Here is a 21,547-nt window from a genome sequence, read left to right on the forward strand (position 1 = left end):
TTTTTATAAATAAAAAAACATTTACGAATTTAATAAACGATCTTAAAAAAAAATTTGGTATATCATTATTATTGTTGTATTTGTTGTACCATTATTACATAGAGTTGTATGTGTGTAGTTAACAAAATAAATTTGCTATGCTATTATCTTCATCATTATTATATAGAAATAAAAACGTATGAAATCTTTATTAAATAAATAAATAGAGTTGATTTAATTAATTATTACGAACAATTACGTAAAATTTACATCGGTATATAGTTGTTCTCATTAATTATAATGAACCAAATTAAATCCTTTTGAATCCAAGTAATGAACAACAGATTATAATAATAATAGAAAATTATGAAATTATTTGCCTAATTAAATCTATAATTAAATATATAAAAATTTATATTAATTTAATATATAATTATTAAATCTGTACACGCAATCAAAAAAGTAGTTGAATAACATATCGATAAATTCGGTAATTAACAATTATATAACATTTTATTACTTTGTAAACGTAATAAAAACAGTACAATCAGGTACTGTTCCAAACGTACGGTAGTAAGATTGTGTCTTCGACCAGTCAAAATAATTTTATTAGTGAAAAAGGATCGCTCCACATTCATTGAGGTAACTGGGCAGTATTTGAATTTGGCTACTATGTTAACACTTAGTTTCTGGCAAACGTTCACCCGTCCCATTAATAAAAATATCAATTTGACACAAAGGTTCAAAAACTGTTCATAATATAATATTTTTCGGTAGGGTACCTACCGAAAAATATTATAAATATAGCGAAAATATGCATCATCACTAGATTTTAAGGAAAATATGCAATAACCGGTGAGAATGGGCAAATGCATATAATCCGGTCTCTAGTAATAACTTTAATTACAGTACTATAAAATTAACAGTAAAATAGATAATATACAAATGATAATTAAAAAAAAAAAAACTAAAATCTTAAATCAATAGCGCAATATTAAATTAACAAAAAAGGAATAAAATTCAACATTTAAAAAAACCCAAAAACTGACCTACATTTTACGTTAACAATACTAACAAAGTTACAATTGCAATAAAAGTAACCACGGTATAAAAATCTAATGAAAATAACCTCGTCATAAAATAAGGGCCTCGGCTTAAAAATCGCTGTTACAATCGAATTTTACTTTTGAACGAAAAATTATTTTTCATAAATAAACCTTTATTAAATATTAAACAAATAAATAACGTTTATTCGATGAACCGAAAAAAAATAATCCGATATATAAAGCTTAAATAAATAAATAATTCGATTCGATCAAACACGTTCATTGTTGGTTGAAAAACTTGGAATAATTTTATATTACCAAATACTGTCGGTACTCATTACCCAAACCTCCGAGTATATATTGTAGCCTTAAACGGTTAACAATAATATTTTGAACGATAATAAAAAATATATAAAAGTAGAGAAATGTAATAAACTATTAACAAAATTCTTTTTTTCTAATTTGTACCTTCCGAACAGAAACATTCCGAGCGATTCAAAAAAAACTACACAACTTAAAAATCATATAAAAATTTATTTGGATAACTTACAGATTCGGTTGAGGTTGCATTTCATAGCAAAACAAATCAAGTTTTGACTCGCGTAGTTCATTAGTACGGAATTCGGCCGCCAGTGTTGGTAAAAACAGATATATTTACTGGTGTGGAACATGGTTGCTGCATCTTTTGGTTTCACGATTTGCAGTTCAACGTAATTTTCGTACAGAGTACAGTAGGGAGTGCCGTAGTAGGCGTGCAATTTCCTCTTCGTTCATTCATCGAGACAGCTTGTTCTTCCGGAAAGAAATGGTTGTTCTTCCTCACGTGGTTTAAAATTTCCTAATTCCTTAGACGATGACAAAGATAGACGATTACTATCAGAAAAATGGGACACCACCTCACTACCGTCTAGAAGTCGGAGATTTTTTTGATAATCTATATCCAGGTCCGTGGATCGGTCGTAAGGGTGCTTTCTTTTTCCTGTTTAGCCTCCGATAATTACCTTTCAGAGGATGAATGAGGATAAGATGTATGAGTGTAAATGAAGTCCTGTACATTCTCAGTTCGACCGTTCCTGAAATGTGTGGTTAATTGAAACCCAACCACCAAAGAACACCGGTATCCACGATCTAGTATTCAAATCCGTGTAAAAATAACTGGCTTTACTAGGACTTGAACGCTGTAACTCTCGACTTCCAAATCAGCTGATTTGGGAAGACGCGTTAATCACTAAACCAACCCGGTGGGTTGCCTTCGCGTAGGCTACAAACGGACACCTTCACATCCAACCTGACATTATTACCTCAAACTAACAGACCGAAACCGCGGTAACCCGAGCCCCGCGTCTAGTCCAGATTTGACAGCACCGTTCGTAACTGGGAATGCCACCGAAATCGAATGAATTTTAAGTTAAATCAGTGCTACAGTCATACCGATCAAAATTATGTCTTACGCAACATAGATTTAGACCTACACCCAATTAAGTCGACCAATTTAGGTCGCCTAACATGGGAAACGCAACCTCATTCCGGTCCGAGCAGGAGCCGAGGAAAACCACGAAACACCACCCGGTCCCATCATGGTGTCTCGCGTGGCATTACCAAGTCACGATCAGGACCGCTACCGGCGGAGAAAAGCCACGCCCCCGGTCGCACGGGTTAACATACCCCGGCGACGCAGCCATCCCCACCAGCGGAAACCCCAAAACGAATCACAAACAATATCGATATAACCGCGGCACGATGCCGATGCGCCCACCTCCAACCAATCCAATGCCTGAGTCGGAACCCTAGCCACCCGGGTACCTACCGCGATGGAGTACCTCGATTAAACTTCCTCTGGAGACCTACACACCGCAAGGGCGCGAGGAAAACCAACCACTATAGACCACTCCTCGCGGATCATCCAGTTAATATCGTGATCCACCAAAATACACCGGTATCCACAATCTAGTATTCAAATCAGTATTATAAGCACCTAGCTTATAATAGGATTCCAACTAGCTTCGACTCTGAAAATCAGCCGTTTACCGGCGACGAGTTAACCACTGAACCAGCCACAGCGGGCAAACATAATTTTTTTTAGAATTTTAATTTATAAAAAGAAAGAAAAAAGAAAAATCCTGAATAAAAAAAAAGAATAATCACAAATTTATATAAGGATAAATATTATCACACTAAGAGGTGAAAGAGGAAGAAACATGAATACTTGCCAAAACAATTAATTTAATCGGATCATATTTCTCCCTTAAAAACAAACACTGTTAAAGATTAAAAAATGAGAAAATAAAAAAAAAATATGTATATTAACATATGTGTTCCTTTTTTTTTAATACTGGAAAAAAAACCATAATATTAAAATAACACAAAAGAAGTAAAAATAAATAAAAACAGAATAAAAAGAAGAAAACGGCAACAACAAACGGAAGGAAATAAGTAACGTAAATGCGAAAATCATGTCTGTAACTACGATGACATAATGTACAAGAATAGTTTGAAAACGGGAAACACAACTGAAGCAACACGCAACAAAGAAATGCTTTTTATATTACATTGTTTATTATATTATTATTAAATCTTTATCATTTGCAACAAATACCGTACAAATTGATTTAGTTATTTTAATTAAATTTTATTTTAATATCAGAATCCACGTTAAAAAACAATAGTTTTTTTAAAAAAACCTAGATCTAATTATGATTGTTTAGCTTACGGCGATCGCATCGCTTGTCATTTTCATACTTGTTTTCCGGTCGATTATAACTGTACTTGTGAGAAGATTCAACATTCTCATACAGTCAGGTATCTCGGTCTGATGTTTGAATATAATATGAAATGGTCCTCTTATTTGGATTTTTCTATAAAAGGCTAATAATTATCTTGTTTAAATTCTTATCAGGTCGTTCATATATTTTCTTTCACTGTGAAAAGGATTTTGTATTTTCCATTTGTCGAATCAATTATGAGATATGGTCTTACATTTTACGGTTTTCCACCACAGTATATATTTTAAATCCGATTGAAAAACCTTTTAATCAGAATTTTTATAGTTTTGTTTGGACATAATTGACATGGCTAGTATGGGAATTATGAAGTTACATAATTTGTTGATCTGTATTGTACTTTTGAAGAACTATTTCGTGAATACTTATAAAAAAATATAAAATAACGAATTATGAATTAACAGGAACAGATGTATTGTTTAATGAGCCGCGATATTTCACAAGTTACTAGAATTCAAAACCCAAGTTTTTTTGTTCCTTCTTATTTTAATCAACTTCAGATTCATTTGATATCTATAAATGGCTTTTGTAGATTGAAGACTGAACTGAAACTTCACTTTTGGCATTCGCCTAAACTTTCACTAAAATCGTTGTTCGATCTGTTAGAATATATAGTTCTGATTTGTATGCGAAATTAGTTTATATTCATGTTCATTAAAAATTTTTGTAAAGACAATTTTTACAACATAAGACAAATTTTAATCGAATAATAAAATACGTAAAAACTATTTAATATATTATAAAAAACTGAACTGATAAAAATGAAAATAATTTTCTACGTGATTCCACAAAAAAATTTATTGTAGCATAGAGAAAATTTTATCAAAGCTCAATTAATAAATAAAATAAATTAATTAATTTTACATAAATTAAAGTAGATAAAATAATACAATATGTTAAATACAAGAGTAAAAATGCATTAGTGCAATATTAAATGATAAACGCACCGGGTTGGTCTACTGGTGAACGCGTCTTAACAGATCACCTGATTTGGAAGTCGAGAGTTCCAGCGTTCAAGTCCTAGTAAAATCAGTAATTTTTACACGGATTTGAATACTAGATCGTGGATACCGGTGTTCTTTGATGGTTGCACGTCGGCTCGAATCTTAGTAAAAACTGGTTGGTTTTATACGGATTTTAAATACGAGAAAATGGATACAATCTAGCGTACTTTTTTGGTTGGGATTCAATTAACTAGACGTCTCCAGAATGGTCGGCCATCTTTTTTTTCTTTTTAGCCTCAGAAACAGCTTTTAGGGATTACTTCAAAGGATGATATGTACAAATGTAAATGAAGTGTAGTCTTGTACAGTCTCCGATCGATCGTTCCAGAAATGATTAACTGAAACCGACCACCAAAGAATACTATCTACGATCTGGTATTCAAATCCGTTAAAAGTAACTGCCTTTAATAGGATTTGAACCTTAGAACTCTCGACTTCAAAATCAGCTGGTTTGTGATGACGAGTTCATCGCTAGACTAACCAGGTGCTAAAGGGTTAGGAATAACCCATCGGGTTATTCCTAACCCTTTAGCACCTGGTTACCCTGATTTGGAAGTCGACAGTTCCAGCGTTCAAGTCCTAGTAAAATCAGTTATTTTTACACGGATCTGAATACTAGATTGTGGATACCGGTGTTCTTTGGTGGTCGGATTTAAATTAACCACACATGTCAGGAATGGTCGAACCGAGACTGTATAAGACTAACTTCATTTACACTCATATATATAATCCTCTATAAGTAATACCTGAACGGTAATTACCGGAGACTAAACGGGAAAAAGAAAAGAAAATACTAAATGATAAAGAGTATTCATAAAAACGAATTTCTTTTAAATAAATACTAATTTAAGTGCACATACTAAAGAAAGAAAGAACGGAAGAAAAAATAAATACGTAAAAAAAGAATACTAATAATTTGGAAACAAATAGATGCGATTCAGTAGTTTCCAATTTCACGGTAGTACAACAATAACAAAACCTTACACTATAGACATGTGATATGATAAAATTGTTAAATCGAAATGGTCAATTCTACACTTAATATTATATTATAGTTTCTGAAATTCAATTCGACATAATTGAGTTTATAGCGCGCGCGCACACACACACAAGGGCGCCATATTTTTTTTTTGTTTTTTTTTAACAAAAAACATACCAACATAGCAAACTCAATAAACGTTTTACAATGACCAGCTTAAGGAAAATAGTTTTTCTTATAAGAATCTTTTCCTATCCTTTACATTATAATAAAAGGAAACTGTTCTCTGAAAGTCTGTAGAATACTGTATCGTAAAAAGGAATGAAAACTGGTAAATATTGTTTTAATAATACCTCAATTATTTTTAGATTCCAAACAATTTAAATGGAAAACTTCCAATAGTATTCTAAAAATAATATTAATTCTTAAAATGAACAAAATAAATTTGAGAGAGAACCGTTACCCAACACCCAGATAAAATAATTCGTTACGAAGAACGTAATACACGTTTGTCCAACGACTACATTTTTGGCCCGCGGATTAATTTTTGTAAGACACGCTTAAAAATAGCATTTATAGATCTCGCAGTAAACATTTAACATTGTAAAATGGAATAAAATGTTTAATCTTTAAAAATAATCAAATTTAAATATCGATAAAAAAAGCGTTATTCATGAAACAGTTACTAAAATCATATAATAAAAGTAGAAATCAAGAAATCAGAGCAAGGAATCATCATAAAGCTTATCTATAAAATCTTTTATGTGGACACCATATGTACGCATATTAAATTACATATACACATTTTTTGCTGCATCTCATTTAAACTTATTCCATTTGAAAGTGAGATATTATCCTCCAATTCTTTAATAAAGTGGACAGTTACACGATTGCTGAAATATTAGGATAGAGTAATAGTCTCTTTATTACTCTTTAAATAAATGCATTTCTTATATCTATTTAATACTATGTTTTTTAAATTATTATGATGTAACAATCAACAAACTGAAAACAAAAACGAATAATCAGATGTTTCACCAAATCTGATGTGGACGGACACAACATGACTTACTTGTACGCCTATTAAATTACATATACACATTTTTTGCTGCACTTCATTTAAACTTATTTTATTTGAACGTTCCTCCAATTCTTTAATAAAGTGGACAGTTAATCGATTGCAAAAATATTAGTTTTTATTAACGTCAAATATTTACACAATTATTAATTAATTCAAGAATCTTTCCTGAAATATTAGCATACAGTAAAAGTGCCTTTATCACCCTTTAATTATATGTCTATGTAATACTATTTCTTTTTAAATTATTATAATGTAAAAATTAATAAAATGAAAGCAGAAACTAATATCAAATGTTACCAAATCTAATGTGGACACAACATAAAATTTTATTTCACTAATAACTTTTGATATTTTTTTTTTATTGTTATTGCTGAATTATTATTTATTGTAAAACCCTTTTACAATCACAGGTTAGTAATTATTAATAAGTCAATATATTTAAATTAGAAAAAAGTTAAAAATGGGGCTGAAGTCCGATTTGAACCGATGTGTCTTCCCCTTATACGATCCAAATATTTCATTAACTAAAATGTTATTTGGCTATAACTCTGGAACCGATGAAAATAAGTACCACTTATGATATATCGTTGAAAAGCTCTCAATGAGGGCTTATTACTGCAGTTAAGAAAAAGTCCAAAATCTAAATGTTTTTGGATTTTAGAGTTTTTTGGACAACTTTGGTTCACTCGATTGCAATAAAAAGAAAAAGGTGCACAACCAGTTGTTACAACAGTCCTAAATCCAAAATTTCAGCATACTACGGCCAATGGTTTTTTAGTTATTCGAGATACGTACAGACAACACGCCGAAACTAGTGAAAATGAATTCAGGGAAGGTCAAAATGGATATTTCCATTGAAATTTTGAAAATCGAAATTTTTCGCGATCACAATACTTTCTTTCCTACGTACAAGGAAGTAAAAAGCAATAAAAAACTTTTTTGAGAATATTTGAAAATGGAATAACTAGACTAATAGAAATCCCCAAAAAATTTGAAATTGATTTTCGCTGAATTTCACGGACTATTTTCAGAATTTTCTATGAATAAAATAATTATGATACAGATCAAGTCTAACGATTTTTTTTTAAGAACGTTCAAAATATCTAATAATTGAATCGTTTATTTCAAAAACCCGTTACGTGCAATGATATGGAACGTAGCAGGTTTCTGAAATAATATATCAGTTATAATTTTTCAACTTGGAAATTCAAAAAAATTTGATATTTTCCAATAACATCGATACAAAATTAATCTCAATGCTGTGTGAAAATATATTTCACAGTATAAATATTTAAATCTTAATTCATAAAAATAATTGGGGTTGAAGAATACACAAGTCATAAAACATTTCTCAATAAAAATGTTTTTAATACTCGTCAAATACTCTACTCCTCTCGAATACTTGCCAGTATTCGTACACCAAAAATGTACGTATATATTACCAGAATGAATGTCCTGCTTAAATTATCCATTGAATAAAACTGATTTCATTTTAACGGGATCAAATCTAATTTGAATAAGATTTGGTTGGATTTAATCGGTTGGCCGTTGAAGAAACCTGTTGAATCCAACCGAATGTTATTGAAAAATCAGTGAATAGGATTTATCTACAACATTGTCCAATTTAATAAGATTTGTTTGGATTCAATGAATTTTTTTAACCAGCATTGAAACTTAATTTGTAGCATTGACGCTAATAATATATAATACGAATATATAACGAAGTTCTCTCAGGATTTTCATAACCTATTCTACTAGTAAAAATAACGGAAAAATTTTATATAAACGTATGTCCTAAAATGCTTCGTTTCCAAGTTACAGGCTAGTGAAAGATTTCGTTCTAATTTCAGTTTCCCCGGTGAAATGAGGTCGTAATGAAATTTTAAAAACATTAATTACGGGGCAGAATTAGTGATTTCTTAAAATTTATGCCTGAAAAAGTTAATAAAAAATTTTCCAGAAACGTATCTGCAGTAATTTTTGAGACGTCTAAGGATGAATACCAATAAACTGGGTATAAACCCCTGTTGAAGTACAATAACTTTATTAAATATAAAATAAACACGTAAAATTTTTTTTTAAACAAAACTTGTAGAGAATTTCATTAGGACGTCATTTCACCGGGGTAGCTGATATCCGAGCGAAATCTTTCACTAGCCGTAACTGGCAAACGAAGCATTTTTGATCATATGTTTATATGAACTTTTCTATATTTTCACGAGTAGAATTGGTTATGAAAGTCCCGGGAAAACTTCGTGATACCACCTGTAAATATAATCGATTGCTTTTCTCGAATCGATAGTATATTTTTTAAACATTGTTTAGTTCGGTCTTTTCAATTCAAAAATCGAATATTCTATTCTAATATCAAAATTTTCATGGAATTTATTGAAACTTCTTGAAATACTCGTATTTTTACGCCAATCTCAGCACGAGTATGTAAATGAGAATATAAAACAGACAAGAATAGACGTAATTATCTCGATGAACTCTTTACAACTCCTATAAATATGTAATAATAAACAACACGTAAATTAAAACGGAAAATCTATTCATGAATTCAATAACTAATCCAATCTAATATTAGCCTCTACGATGAGGTAATAGTTTTATAAATTTCCTGCTCAAAAAAAATTTTTTAATTTTTCCCGAAAATTTTACAGATTTCAATAGATTTCTCTGACCTTTTTTTTTTCTCATTTAGCCTCCGGTAACTACCGTTTAGATAATTCTTCAGAGGATGATATGTATGAGTGTAAGTGAAGTGTAATCTTGTACAGTCTCAGAGCGACCATTTCTGAAATGTATGGTTAACTGAAATCCAACCACCAAAGAACACCGGTATCCACGACCTAGTATTCAAATCCGTATAAAGCCTTACTGAGGAGCCTTTACTAGGATTTGAACGTGGAACATTCGATAAATCTAATAAGCTGATTTGCGAAGACGCGATCACCACTAGACCAACCCGGTGGGGGGTCTCTTTTGGTTATTTGACATGAGTAAGATAAACATCCCTAGAATCTCGATTATAGTCGCGCAAGAGTCTAATGGTTTTATCTAGTTCCCAGCCAATCATTCTGCGGCGCTGGAGTATGTTTCAATATTGAAAAATAATTGTATTATATGCCATAAGGATCCCCTATCCATTTATATAGAGATCAATGGCTTACACAAACACACGCACACACAGATTCGGTAGTAGATAAACTGATTGGAGAAAGAAAGAAAAAAATATATACATGTAATGACTACAAAAAAAAAAAATAAATTTGTTTAGGAGTAATCGATGATTGTTTTTTTTTTTTTAATTATTTGATTGAAAAATAGATTTCAGTGAATTTTTTTTTTTGCGGGGGAAGGTATTCTATTGAGGAAAAATGTGTGCATATATTTATCTGTCTATATTTGCGTCGCATTTCTGTTAATTAAATTAATATTTAGTAACGTCATTTCTATAAAATGGAATCTTTTTTTGCCGATTGGGTATACACGTTATAAAATAATAATTACTTATTTCATACAAAAAGGAAATAATTGTAATCATATTTTAAGTTTTTAGAGCTGTTTAAAATTAATTTTAAGATTTATTCTTTTTGAAATATAACTCGTTAGTTTTATTTTTATAATCTTTGAAATGATTATTCGTTTTGAAAATGAACTCACGACTTCTGAATCGGCTGATTCGGGAAGAGGCGTTCACCACTAGACCAACCCGGTGGGTAGATTTCCTTGACTTTCGTTGATTATTCAAAACCGTCCCTGATTTTGAAGGTTTGGAAAAACCATGACTAAGATCTAAAATAAAATTGGCTGATGATATTTTTCTTTTTGTACAAACAAAAACAGTTACAAGTAGTGCTCAATAGGAATGGATTCATTTTTAGAATTTATTTTAAAAATAAATAAGTCTAAATGAAAGAAAGCGATATGAAAGGAGGAAAATGAAAAATTAAATATTACAACAGCACAAAAGAATATGAAAAATAGGAAAACTTTGTGACTCGGAAAGTAAAATTACCTTAGTTGGACAAAGTAATATACACACATCGTAAACAAGATTGATACAAGCAAAATACAAAAAGGAATTTCTTAGAATCAAATACAGGCTTACCATCTAGAAAAAAATTTTACGATAGTGAAACAGGGGCATTAAGAAAAAGAACAAGAGGCCGTCGAAATATGGTGTTGCCGATAAAATTGAAAATGACGAGTGCAGATCATAGGAACGAGTACGGAAAAGTGAAATTTGTGACAGAATCTTGTAAACGAAATTATTTCGAAGTGACATGTAATAAAAAAAAAATCAGGTTTAGTTAATTTGTGGATAAATGGACGTGAGAAGTTAAAAAAGGTAAAAAAAAGGTACAAATCGGAAAATAAAACAGGTAACTGAGTAATTACTGTTATAATGATTGATAATAAAACCGAATAACAAATAAAAACAATAAATTACGTCAAACATCAAATTTACCGATATAAATACTTAATTTAGTTCAGGAAAAAACAAATAGACATTGATCAGGAAAATCGGTGCTAATTTTATAAATAAAAATGCTAGTTATTTACATTAGTTACTTCGTAACTTTTTTTTTTTAACTTGTTAAACACCCCCAACATCACTGGTGTCCGCTGTTAGGCTATGCACAGCGATGTCAGAGTGTCGTGGCAGTTGACTATCGCCCCCTATCTTGCCCGGTTCTTGGGCGTCCCATCGGGGTCTCTCCGGCTCCATCGAGGAACGCTGACCTCCCTTAAGGACGGCCAGCCAACCTCTCTGCTGAAGAGCTACCCTTCCCGGTCCTACTCTATTCAGCTCCAGATGCGCGTTTCACGCATCCTTCGCTGTCCCCGCGGCCCTCTCAAACCTTGAGGGTCCTAGTTACTTCGTAACATGTTAATAACCGACTTACTTAAGGATATAAAATAATCAAAAAATAATTAGTAATAAAATTACTCTATTTAATAAAATTAACAATAATTATTTGATAAAAAAATTATTTTCAACAAAGATTACTTTTGACCGATGGTAATATAATGTGTTATTTTTTAATCAATAATAGGATGAGAATTCCTTTATGTCAGATTTAATTCCTTTTAAATAAAAATAGTCTAAAACTAAACGAACAGCCACACATAAAAACCAAGCAGTAACTCAACTGTGAAAATTCATAATGTACAAGCTTCTTCTTTAATATATTAATCATACAATTAAATTTGTAGCAGTCTTTTTTATACTAAATAAAAACTAATTAACTAAAGAATGAACTTATTTAACATAAAAGTATGCGGTAACGAATCTTATATTTTTATACTCAATTTGAAATTAGTTTTATTATAACGTGAAATATATTGAGAGATAAGGGTTCGGTGCGGGAATACAGCAGTCGGTTACTAAAAAGTGCACTCGTTCTCAGACCAGCGTTATAAGGAATTCAACAGATCCGTAGAAAGCCGTGTAATAGTTCACAAAATATCCGTTAAGAGCGCTTCGAAGCTGACCATACGCTATGGTTGTGATTTCGGGGAAGAGTGCAACTATTTATGTGGTACAAAATATATATTTACGCCGTTCTGACTTGTTTAATCATTTTATAGATTACCCTAAACTTTTGTCTAGTTTATAGATTTACTTTTTTTTTTTTATTCATTATTAATTAATACAAGGATAACAAGATTTGGGCCGTTTTCCAGTGTGCCTCGGAAATGAAAAACGATATTTAAAAAACAATTCGTAAACTTCCGAATCGTTAGTACACAGGACATAAAACTTTGTTAATATATTAAAATGAAATTAAAATATATAGTCGCATTCGCTTATGATTCAGCGTTTTTTTTTTGTTTTTTGCTAGGTTAAAAGATCCAAAAAATATTGGATATTCTTCATTACCGGCAGGGAAATGAAAAAATAAATTTTATAACGCGTTATGAATACAATTTCTGTAACTTTTTACTGATGAGATATGCGTCTTGAAAGTTACCGTATAATGTATATTTCAATATAATCGACTTCGTGAAATTTTTTTATAGTAGATGAAAACTAGTAGACGTTCCGGGCTACCGAGATCGCAGACATTTACGTAATGTAATAACGATAAAAAGTATATTACTGACACCTGTAAAACGAGAATAAAATCTACAACGCACTAGTTTACTAATATAATACGATAAATAACAAAAAATATTCTTAACTAATAATAAAAAAGAAATGTTAAAAAGTAGTGACGCTGAAAAAAATAATATAAAAAAAAAAATTAAGAATAAAACTTAAAACTTAAGAATAAAACATTCCAGATGGAACACTGCATTTGTAAAGCATTTAATTACTGTGCATCACGGTCAGAAAAAAAGATAGTATAAATAACTAGTTGAGGAACCGCCAGAGTGCATACATATACTATGCTAGTGATCCCTAGCGGATATTAACCCAAACACAACAGAACAAGTAAACAGCGAATGAACATAGAATATAAAAGTACATGTATAGCGGCCAAACGTCTTTCTTATACAGAATGTAACTCGAAATAACCGGAATATTATAGTACGGCAAACGTTTTCATCATCCTTTAAGGTAATATTTTTTAATCAAAACGAAATTACTAATAAATTGTAAATAATATACATACCAAAATAAGTACGATAAAATTAATGTCCTTTTTGACCAGAATTATATAACATAACAGATGAAAAAATTCCTATACGTCAATAAATTAACTACTTGAGTTCTCAGATGAAAAAGAGGATGTGCTTACATATTCTAAAGTACTACCAAACCCGCCAACCATTTACATCCATTATTCTCCACATTTCTCTGTTACTAATATGTATAAATGGCCAAAAAAAAAAACCACAATATTATAAAATAAGTTTAATAAAATAAACTTGACTCAAAACAAAGTATTATATTGTTAATACAAAAAATTACTAGCAACAAGATGGAAGATTAAAATTAATCGTTATACATTTTTTTTTTCATCAACAAAAAAAATTATCTAAAACTTAAATAAAAATAATAATAATTATGAACCCCACCTAGTGGTCTGATAAACTGGTCGTCATAAATCAGCTTATTTCGAAGTTGAAGTTTTCAGATTCAGATCCCAAAAAAGGTAGTTGCTTTTATTCAGATATGAATACTAGATCGTGGATACCGGTGTTCTTTGGTAGTTGGGTTTCAATTAATGACACGTCTCAGGAATGGTCGGCCTGAGTTTTACAAGGTTACACATTTACCGGTACAGATACATTTACACTATTAAGTCACTAATGACTTTAATTGTTGATGAGACTATAAAAAAAAATTGTAATATATATATATAAATTAATGAAATAATATTTTATAATTCGAAATATTATTTTAATTAAATGAATAATTTTACTAAAAAAATTTGAGGTATAATTCTGTCGTAACAAATTACTTTCTTTGTTCTTAATTCTGCGTCTATATGTTGTGCTCTTATTTTCATTTTAATTAAATAAATAACTTTCAATCAGTACGTAATTAAATTGAAAATCAAATATATAAGTTTAATTAATTAATTAACCTTTTCCACACATAAAATAAAATAAAACAAACGGAAAACGTAAATAAAAAACGCGTTAAAAAAAATTTCTTAAAAAATAAACTGAAATTTTTCGTTTTTATTTAAAAATAAAAAAGGTGTGTTAAATACAAAAAAAAAAATTAAAGTTTGTTTCATTTTTACTTTCTCGTCTCGTCTCGTATCCCTAAAAAGGAAAATATTATAATGGTCCAATTTGGGCATATGCAATTTTCACCAAATCTTGACATTTTTGACACCTAATGAATCAAAAAACAAACCGGACAGAAATTTTCCGGATGTTAACGTTCGTATGTACGTAGGGGTGTTCGGTGTTGACCTGTAAATCACCTTATATCTCCATAACTACTGGAACGATTTTAACAAAACTCGGTCAGATGTTTATATACGGTGTACTGATGCCACTAAATCTTCAATTTAAAATGTTAAGGGGGTGAGTCTGTAGAGCAGGGTCACCGGTAGGATCTCGAGATTTAACCTAATTAAGGTCATATTTTTCTTACACACATTTGTTAATTAAAGAATTACAAATTTGGAAAACCCTTTTTGGAAAATCGCACCCTCAACAACAAAAAAAACGCTAAAGTCAAAACTACAGCTATGTTGTGACATCACAGGTGAGCGGTAACATTAAATGAATGAATAATATTTAAAGTGGAAGGAAGTACCTCGATCTTGCCGGGTCTCAAACTCTGTATCTGGTGCGTAAAGCCTCGTGGCTACACCACTCTGCCGACCGTATAAGTGAAATTACTTATAATTACTACCGTAGCTACTAGTACCGCCACCCGCAAGAATAAAATACGGTAATGTACGCGCGCTTTAGTTGCAATCATTGAATTACAATAACGAAAAGAAATAATATACTTAAACTTAAATAAAATAAGATATATATTAAATGAAATTGTGTGTGAAAGCCATGCATCAGAAATAACGCAAAGTTGTAGGGTTTTCCCGAAATGTGGTTTTAGCCGCGCGACGGAAATGTCTTACAACTTTGTTGGAAGATTTTTCTAAATAAAATTTGTTATATTACTTTTTTATACGACTCCATGAAACATGAAATGTTGCTTCATCAGAAATAAAATCCGCTGCGATTAATTTTCACTAAACATGAACTTAACATGATCGTTAGAAAGCGGTTTCGGCATTTGTTTTAGGCCTACCTAGGAAGTATCCGTGCAAAACGCTCCAGGTTCTCAAAAAAAGTTCACACCGATTACGTATGCTTTTGTCGCTAGGGAGATTTCTACGACGGATTGGCGTATAATTCCTTTGTAGATAGTCATCAGATTTGTTTCGGCTAACCGGCACACAATCGTTTTGCTTTCTCTCGTGGAAACGCCATGATACTGAAGCCTGAGATTACAACAGATTGGCCTGGGCAACGGTCTAACCCAGCTGCTATGTACCGGAGAATGTGTAAGCAAAAACTTAATTTTGTCGCTTCACCGTTACGCGTAAAATACAATTAAGCGCTAAAATATAGACTATATTCGTTCTTGAAATTCCGGAGTTTTTGTTTTCGAAAAAAAAAACAACCAGTCATTGCAGCCTTCATAAAAGAAGGAGCCGTATTATATGGTGTCACCAGCATTAGTCAAGATGGTTGAAAATTTAACACACCAGCTAATAAACAAATCGTAAACCGCTACAGAAGTTAGCGGATGTTACTGAAACAAAGATTTCTTCCCCGCGAAGGATTGAGCCTGCGACTAGATCTAACATGAAGGTCAAAGATACAGACGCTAAATCGCCGAAAAAACCTCAAAAAAATGTACATACGGTAAAAGTTGAAGTATACAAAATCCCAACAAAGGGAATTGAGACGCCTGAAATAAAGTTACTAGAAAAAGAAGACTTTGTACGTCCAACGATGGAGCCCCCGAAGGAACGTAGGCTTTTAAATGAGAAGGCGGGTACTTCTACAGCCGCCCCGTAAATTTTAGCGAAGAGCGTGTCCCGTGTTGACTCGCTGCTGACCGCAAGATCTTAGCCGGCATCATCCGACACCGGCAGCAGGAGGATCTTCCATGATTTACTGTACAGGATCAGAGGAATTTATTTCCGAGGCCTCAAACAACCAGGAATTCGACACCGAAGCCTACAGGAAGATAAAGAAAAGAAAAACAGAGGATAACCTAAAGGAAAACCAAGGGGATAAAAATTGGGAAAGCTGTTTTATATGTAATTTTTGAACACATTTCGATAGAACGGGGTAAATTATATTAAGTACTTTTATTTTTTTTTTGAGTGTTTTTAATGTATTACGGCAATGGCCTTTACACCCTTACCATCTTAAGTTTATTGGGGGGGGGGGGGTTATATAATATCATTTAACAGGTCTTATTATTGAATGCACTGACATGTCAAGACTAGCTTTATATTATGTCGCTAGTTATTTTATAAGGGAGGGAAAAAATGTTTTTTTCGATGTGAAAAGGGGTTAATGACCGAAGCAATCGATGCCCTTAAACCATATATAAAAAAAAAAAAGAAGAGTAGTGATTTACAAAGATAGGAATTGTTGATTTTGGAGCTGAATATAGTAGTTGAAATAAAGGACGCTGTTGACACCCGATATGCAATTTTACTGTCTGTTCAGGTAAGAACACAAGGTAAAACCGCTTCACTGCTACGTCCACTAGATAACCTGGAATGGGATACTACATTTTATACCTGTTAATGACCATTCCATTTTTGGAAACGTTACTACATAATTGTGTCAGGTCATAGACAAATAAAAATTATCGTTAATTTTTTTTTCAACTGTTCTAATAGAGCTCAACAACAAATCTGACAACAGTGATTCTTTTAACTGATAAAAATCTTTATAAAATATCAATTGAAATTTAATATATATATATATATATATATATATATACTTCTACAAATACTATATACTTATAATACAAATACTAATATATATACTTCTACTTCTACAAATTGAATGGGAAGATAAAAATGATCTCATAGCAATTGACGTAAATTAATTCTTTTATGCTGCAACATTTCTTATAAATGGAGATATCGTTAAGAAAAAATATAACAAAGTTATTTTGGTAGACAAAAACAGCAGACTGTTCTATAATTATAACAGAAACTGTGGGATGCAGCGTTCTAAGATTACGACTCTGCACTAAATTTTAATATTTTATGAAATTCATATAATAAAATTAAAACAAAAACCTAAATTTAAAAAAAAATTATGAAAGCTTTAGCGCAACATTTACAGCTTTTTTTCCTAATAGAATTATTTTTACTTTCCCGTCTAGCGTTATAGAAGAGCTACGGCTCTAGAAGGGAAAGTATTATAATCGGTCCAATTTGGGCATACCCGGTTTTCACCCGATCATGACATTTCGACGCGTAAGGGATCGAAAAAACCGATTGGAAATTTTTCGGATGTTAAATGTTCATATGTACGTGGATTTTATCGGTGTTGGCCTCTAAATCACCTTATAACTCCAGAATTACTGGACCTATTTCAACCAAACTTGGTCGCATTACTTCGATATATTGGGCATTGATGCCGTTAAATTTTCAAGTTAAAAAGTCCAGGTGGGCAGCTACAAGGTCACCCTCAGTATCTCAAGATTTCGCCTAAGATCATATATTTTTCTTAAGCACATTTATTAATGATTTTAAAAAGACAATATTTGCAAAAAAATCAGCCGACCGTAAAAGCGACATTTGTTTTATGTAAGTTGTAAAATTACAATAGTTTACAAGTCGACTGTCGCCGCTGGTAACGCTACACGTTGCGTAAGATATAATTTTAATCGGTATGAGTGTAGCAGTGATTTAACTTTAAACTCGTTCGTTTTCTGAGGCATTCGTAGTCACGAACAGTGCTGTCAAATCTGGACTAGGCGCGCTTCCGCGTTTTCGGTTACTTAGTTTGAGGGAATCATGTTAGGTAGGATGTAAAGATGTCCATTTGAGGTGTACGTGAAGGCGAAATTTGACAAATGTATTTACTGATGCAAATGACTGCCGAGGAATTTACATCGGTGGCATCCCGACCGAGGCCTGGCTGATGACTGTGAGATGTAATCAGTTAGAGTGTCTGAAGACGACCTCTGGGCACGGAACGGAGGGGTTGTTGTGACGACCGACAACGGCACAAGGTCTCCCTCCTCCGGGTTGGGATGACAAACTTGTGTTTTTCCATGAAAAGAAACCTCAACCGAATCTATAAGTTATCTAAATAGATTTTTATACGATCCGAGTCATTTTTCAATCACACGGTATTACTATAAAAATAAAATAAAAAATTTTTTGGTAATCGTTTACCTAAATTCCTTTAAATAATAAATTTAACAATTTTAAATACTACCACAAACCGATAAAGATCCAAGGTAAGTAAACTGTGAAAATATGAATCTAAAAAAAAATTTTACTGAACATAACCTAATGTAACACATCTAATTTTCTATTTTTAAAATACTACACCTAAAAGTCAAATAAAAATTAAAAACTGAAATTACAATAAATATGAAAGAATATAAATTGAGTAATTTAAAAAAAAAATAAAATCACAAAACAATAATTACGTATACCATAATTAACGAGGAATAATTAACTATTATAATTAATAAAAATATAAAAAATGTTACAGTAAATATGTCCTTAAATTCAATTATCGATCCTAATTAATGAATAATTCGATTGGTTGCCGATGGAACAATACCAACGTTTAACCTCCCTTCCACTAAAAATTTACGAAAAAACAAAAAAAAAACGGAAAGATAAGAATAATGACTAAATAAATAAAGATATTAAAACATAAAATAATAATTAAATAAAAAATGTTCAAACCTTTAATGGCAACCGTCTATCCTCCATATTATTCCTAGCAAACTCCACCACATTTCCCAAGGCAGGCGTAGAAACAGGCGAACTCAAAGATGGCGACTGTGTTTTAAACAAGTGTCCACCTACCTGTTAAAAAAGAATTAAAGAAATTATATTAATTATTATTAAAATTATTAATTAATGAGTAGAATAAAATTATATAAAAGGCAGCGAATTATCGATGAAATAAACTGGCATTCTACAATATACAAGTGAACTGATGTCACGTAGAAGAAAAATTTCAAACTGAATATTTTTTCTATTCAAAAAACTCTTTCTACTATAATGAAGAAGTCCGTTTAATAGTTGGTCTATTGTATCCTTGCCGATGAGGTTGAAATTTTGACAATAATAAATGTTATGTAGTAATAGTAACAAAATCGATGATTGAAAAAAAAACACTTTTAAACGCCGATTTATCTAATTGATTTATTTAATAGAAAAGAAAAATTCTAAAAATGTGAAGAAATTAATTAAAAATAAATAATTTTTTTCAGTTGTCATCGAAAAAATGTGAGTTTTTTTTAACAAATGTTTGTCGATTATCAGATATTTTAAATGTAACAGCTGACAACACAGTTGGTTCTGATGCACGGATTACATACACGATTTCAAAAATCTTATCATTTTATTCAAATTTAATATTTCTTTCCTTGACATTACACTTGCCGTTTATGTAGACCTAAAAAAGGCATTCGATAACCTAGACTGGAATAAAATATTCAACATTTAAAAAAAAATCAGGGTTCAAATAAAGCCATAGAAGAACAATTGCTAACAGTTACAGGAACAGAAATAATTGAAGAACATAAGAAAGAATCCATAATAAGAAAGGGAGTCCGACAAGGATGTTCCCTATCCCCGTTGCTTTTTAATCTTTACATGGAACTAGCAGTTAATGATGTTAAAGAACAATTTAGATTAGGAGTAACAGTACGAATGAAAAGATAAATATGCTATGACTTGCTGATGGTATAGTAATTTTAGCCGAGAGTAAAAAGGATTTAGAAGAAACAACGAATGGCATGGAAGAAGTCCTACGCAAGACCTACCGCATGAAAGTAAACAAGTACAAAACGGAAGTAATGAAATGTAGTAGAAATAACGAAGATTGGGCCACTGAATGTAAAAATACGAAGACAAAAGCTTAAGAAAGTAGAAGAATTTTGTTACTTAGGAAGTAGAATTACTAAAGATGGACGAAGCAAGCGTGGCGAATAGCACAAGCGAAACGAGCCTTCAGTCATAAATATAATTTGTTTACGTCAAAAATTAATTGAAACGTCAGGAAAACATTTTTGAAAGTATATGTTTGGAGCATAGCTTTATATGGAAGTGAAACTTGGACGATCGGTGTACCTGAGAAGAAAAGATTAGAAGCTTTGGAAATATGGTACTACAGGAGAATGTTAAAAATCAGACGGGTGGATAAAATGACAAATGAAGAGGTGTTGCGGCAAATCGATGAAGAAAGAAGCGTTTGGAAAAATAAACTTATAAGAAGAAACCATACTTATAGGCCATATATTGAGGCATCCTGGAATAGTCACTTTAATATTGAAGGGACAGGTAGAAGGAAAAAATTGTGCAGGCAGGATAGGTTGGAATATGTAAAAAAAAAATTGTTAGAAGTCAAGGATGTAGGAGGTATACTGAAATGAAACGACTAGCACTAGATAGGGAATCTTGGGTAGCTGCATCAAACCAGTCAAATAACTGAAGACAAAAAAAAAGAATTTTACTTTCTTTAATTCAATAATTCTAACTAAAGTACGTGGGAGCGCATATTGTATTTAATTCGCTAGGGTGTGGTGGGGCTGCGGTTGGCAATACTAAATTAATGTAATTTCACAACTTACACGGAACAGATTTCTGCTTGTACGGTCGGAAGACTGATGTAGCCGGGAGGCTTGACGCACGAGATGCCGAGTCTACCGGAGTTCGAGACCCGAACAAACCGAGTTTTTTTACACTTAAATGATTCATTTATTTAAATCTACTGTTCACCTGTGACGTCACAACAACATCATTTTTTGGTGTGGTGGTACGATTTTCCGGAATAAACATTTTGCCAAAAATTATGTTATTTTTTAATCGTTAAAAAATGTGTTTAAGAAAATTATGACTTTAAGTGAAATCTCGAGATGCTGAGGGTGAACTAACTTGCTTTAGAGCTTCACCCTGTTGACCTTTTTAAGTTGAAATTTTAATGCCATCAATGCATAATATATTGAAGTAATATGACAAAGTTTAATAAAA

The 21,547-nt window shown here is 31.6% G+C and overlaps 1 protein-coding gene across 6 annotated transcripts in view; it reads right to left on the bottom strand.

The window, feature by feature from the left end:
* heph (polypyrimidine tract-binding protein 1 heph) overlaps positions 1 to 21,547 on the bottom strand; it is a 974,461-nt gene that overhangs the window by 476,322 nt on the left and 476,592 nt on the right. For 4 of the 6 annotated variants that reach the window (XM_075379893.1, XM_075379894.1, XM_075379891.1 and 1 more), the window contains one exon: positions 19,253 to 19,375. The exons of the other annotated variants lie outside the window; for them this stretch is intronic. In XM_075379893.1, the coding sequence (XP_075236008.1) occupies positions 19,253 to 19,375 (123 nt within the window). The remainder of the gene's footprint in view (positions 1 to 19,252; positions 19,376 to 21,547) is intronic. 6 annotated transcript variants of the gene reach the window in all.

This window comes from Lycorma delicatula, chromosome 12, assembly GCF_047948215.1.
Source record: "Lycorma delicatula isolate Av1 chromosome 12, ASM4794821v1, whole genome shotgun sequence".
NCBI lineage: Eukaryota > Metazoa > Arthropoda > Insecta > Hemiptera > Fulgoridae > Lycorma > Lycorma delicatula.